We start from the raw sequence: 1,977 nt of genomic DNA on the forward strand, positions 1-1,977 counted from the left end.
GTTTTCTTGTCCTCTTGAGTGTTAATAAATCATGCATGTATCTAATGAGTATGTTATGCCCTCAATGGGACCATGATTGGCAAATTAAATCTATTCTATATATATTATTTTATAAATACTGCATGTAGTTGAGGGTAACATTGAAAATTTTCACCCATAGAAAACCATTGTCAATCGAGGACCGAGGTTGACAATGGTTTTCTTGGGGTGAGAATTTTCAATGTTACCCTCAACAACATGCATTGTTATACCTTTATAAATCTGTTCCTGTATTAATCAATACTAATAAAAGTCTAACATTTCCAATGTTTTACTGAGCGGGCATAAAAATAAATCGATGTTTGACCGCGGAGTGAGATGTTGGACCTGTCGATGAGATGTTGGACCGCTTACGTCACATAATGTGCGGGGTCAGCTAAATCTCATTTGCATTCGGTGATGTTCGACATACACTGTACATGTATTAAAAAACTAAATAAATAAATAAAATAAATAAATAAAAGGTATAACAAAACATTTATTGACTGTGTTCTCGGGCAAAATGCGTTTTGTCGACTCCGACCCCTCGAACCAAACTGAGGCCTAACGGCCTCAGGCAAACAGTTTGGTTCTTGAGTCCGACAAAACGCATGTTGCCCTCGAACCCAGTCAATAAATGTATAGTATTTATTATATTATACAAATACATGTAACACTGAACCGTGCGCGCATAAATTCTGCGCAGTCAATATTAATTTTGGAATATCACCCGTCGTCAAACAATGTTGACTGTTGCTATACTGAAGGGCACGTGGTTTCATTATTCAGAGGGTAATTAGTGTTTTTTTAAAACAAATGTTTCTCGACGAATCAGATTCAACTAATTTACATGAAAGTATAATATTACATAATGCTTACAAATATACAAAGTGGACAGACATCCAATTTAAACAAGTACTCAGTTCAAATTGTAATCCAAAGGACAATTAATAGTGTCAATGGGGAAGAAAAATAAGTGGTGCTTTTAAAAAAAAATCAAAGAATGGGTGGATGTGGAACTGAACGTGACTGTATGGGACCATCTTCTTGGATAATTTTTGGTGAAATAAAGCAAATGCATTTCTTATCTTTTTATTGTCTGTGATTTTTTTTTCTTGTGTTGCAATATCTGTATTGTATACACACTCGAACATCCGGAAACTGCGTGGCCGAGAGCTGTCAGTTTCATTCACTAAAGTGATATCAAACACATTGCTTTACATTCATGGAGGTGAAAACAAACTATGCGAACCGAAATATTTTCGATACAAACACTACATTAATCGGTAAATAAAAATATACGTCTTCTATGTTTGTTACATAACTGTAGATAGGAATTTTATTTATCACTTATGATAGGAAATACCCATCTGCAATCTGTCAAGAAGGAGATAACAAAAGGCCATTGCATTAGGTTCACCTTGCATTTGTATTCGTAGATTGTTTCCTCCGTGGGAAAGTTTAATTCAGAACGGTTGACTCAGGTAAACATGAGAAAGAATTAAAGCACCACTTGTTCTCGCTTGAACAAGAAAACCTCGTTCCAACTCCGGAGTTCATCGGAAGCATATTTGACTTTTCTAGTGCTGGTGTGCGTAAGGGAGGAAAGAATTAATGGTTTCCCCGATTAATCAGGAAGTATATGTGTGGGAGTGTGTACACCTGTAGATATTCAGTTGTGTCCAACTGAAATCGAACTGGTCATGATGGCAATGGGCGACGAGGTGAGTGCTAAAACTCCACTGAATTCTAATGGTACTTCGGCCTCTTTACCAACAACTTCAGTGAACTCTAATGGTGCTCCGAATTCAAATGATTTCCCGGATCCTTCAATACCAAACCAAGGACGAAAGTCCAAGATTTTGCTAATTTCTTTCCTTGCCAATGTGTTCCTGTTAGGATTAATTTTCTGTTGGGTCATCCTTCAGATGGTTAGGGACAGTTGTGACACGAGGGATG

General features: G+C 36.9%; 1 protein-coding gene across 1 annotated transcript in view; it reads left to right on the top strand.

The window, feature by feature from the left end:
* The first annotated feature begins 1,441 nt into the window (after positions 1 to 1,441).
* LOC133202313 (uncharacterized) overlaps positions 1,442 to 1,977 on the top strand; it is a 4,437-nt gene continuing 3,901 nt past the window's right edge. Inside the window, exon 1 of the mRNA XM_061338108.1 lies at positions 1,442 to 1,977. This exon is cut by the window's right edge and continues 170 nt beyond it. Within this exon, the coding sequence (XP_061194092.1) occupies positions 1,722 to 1,977 (256 nt within the window). The 5' untranslated portion in view covers positions 1,442 to 1,721.

Source organism: Saccostrea echinata, unplaced genomic scaffold (genome assembly GCF_033153115.1).
Source record: "Saccostrea echinata isolate AGI-Se365-2 ecotype Australia unplaced genomic scaffold, CSIRO_AGI_Sech_v1 ptg000047l, whole genome shotgun sequence".
NCBI classification, from domain to species: Eukaryota; Metazoa; Mollusca; class Bivalvia; order Ostreida; family Ostreidae; genus Saccostrea; species Saccostrea echinata.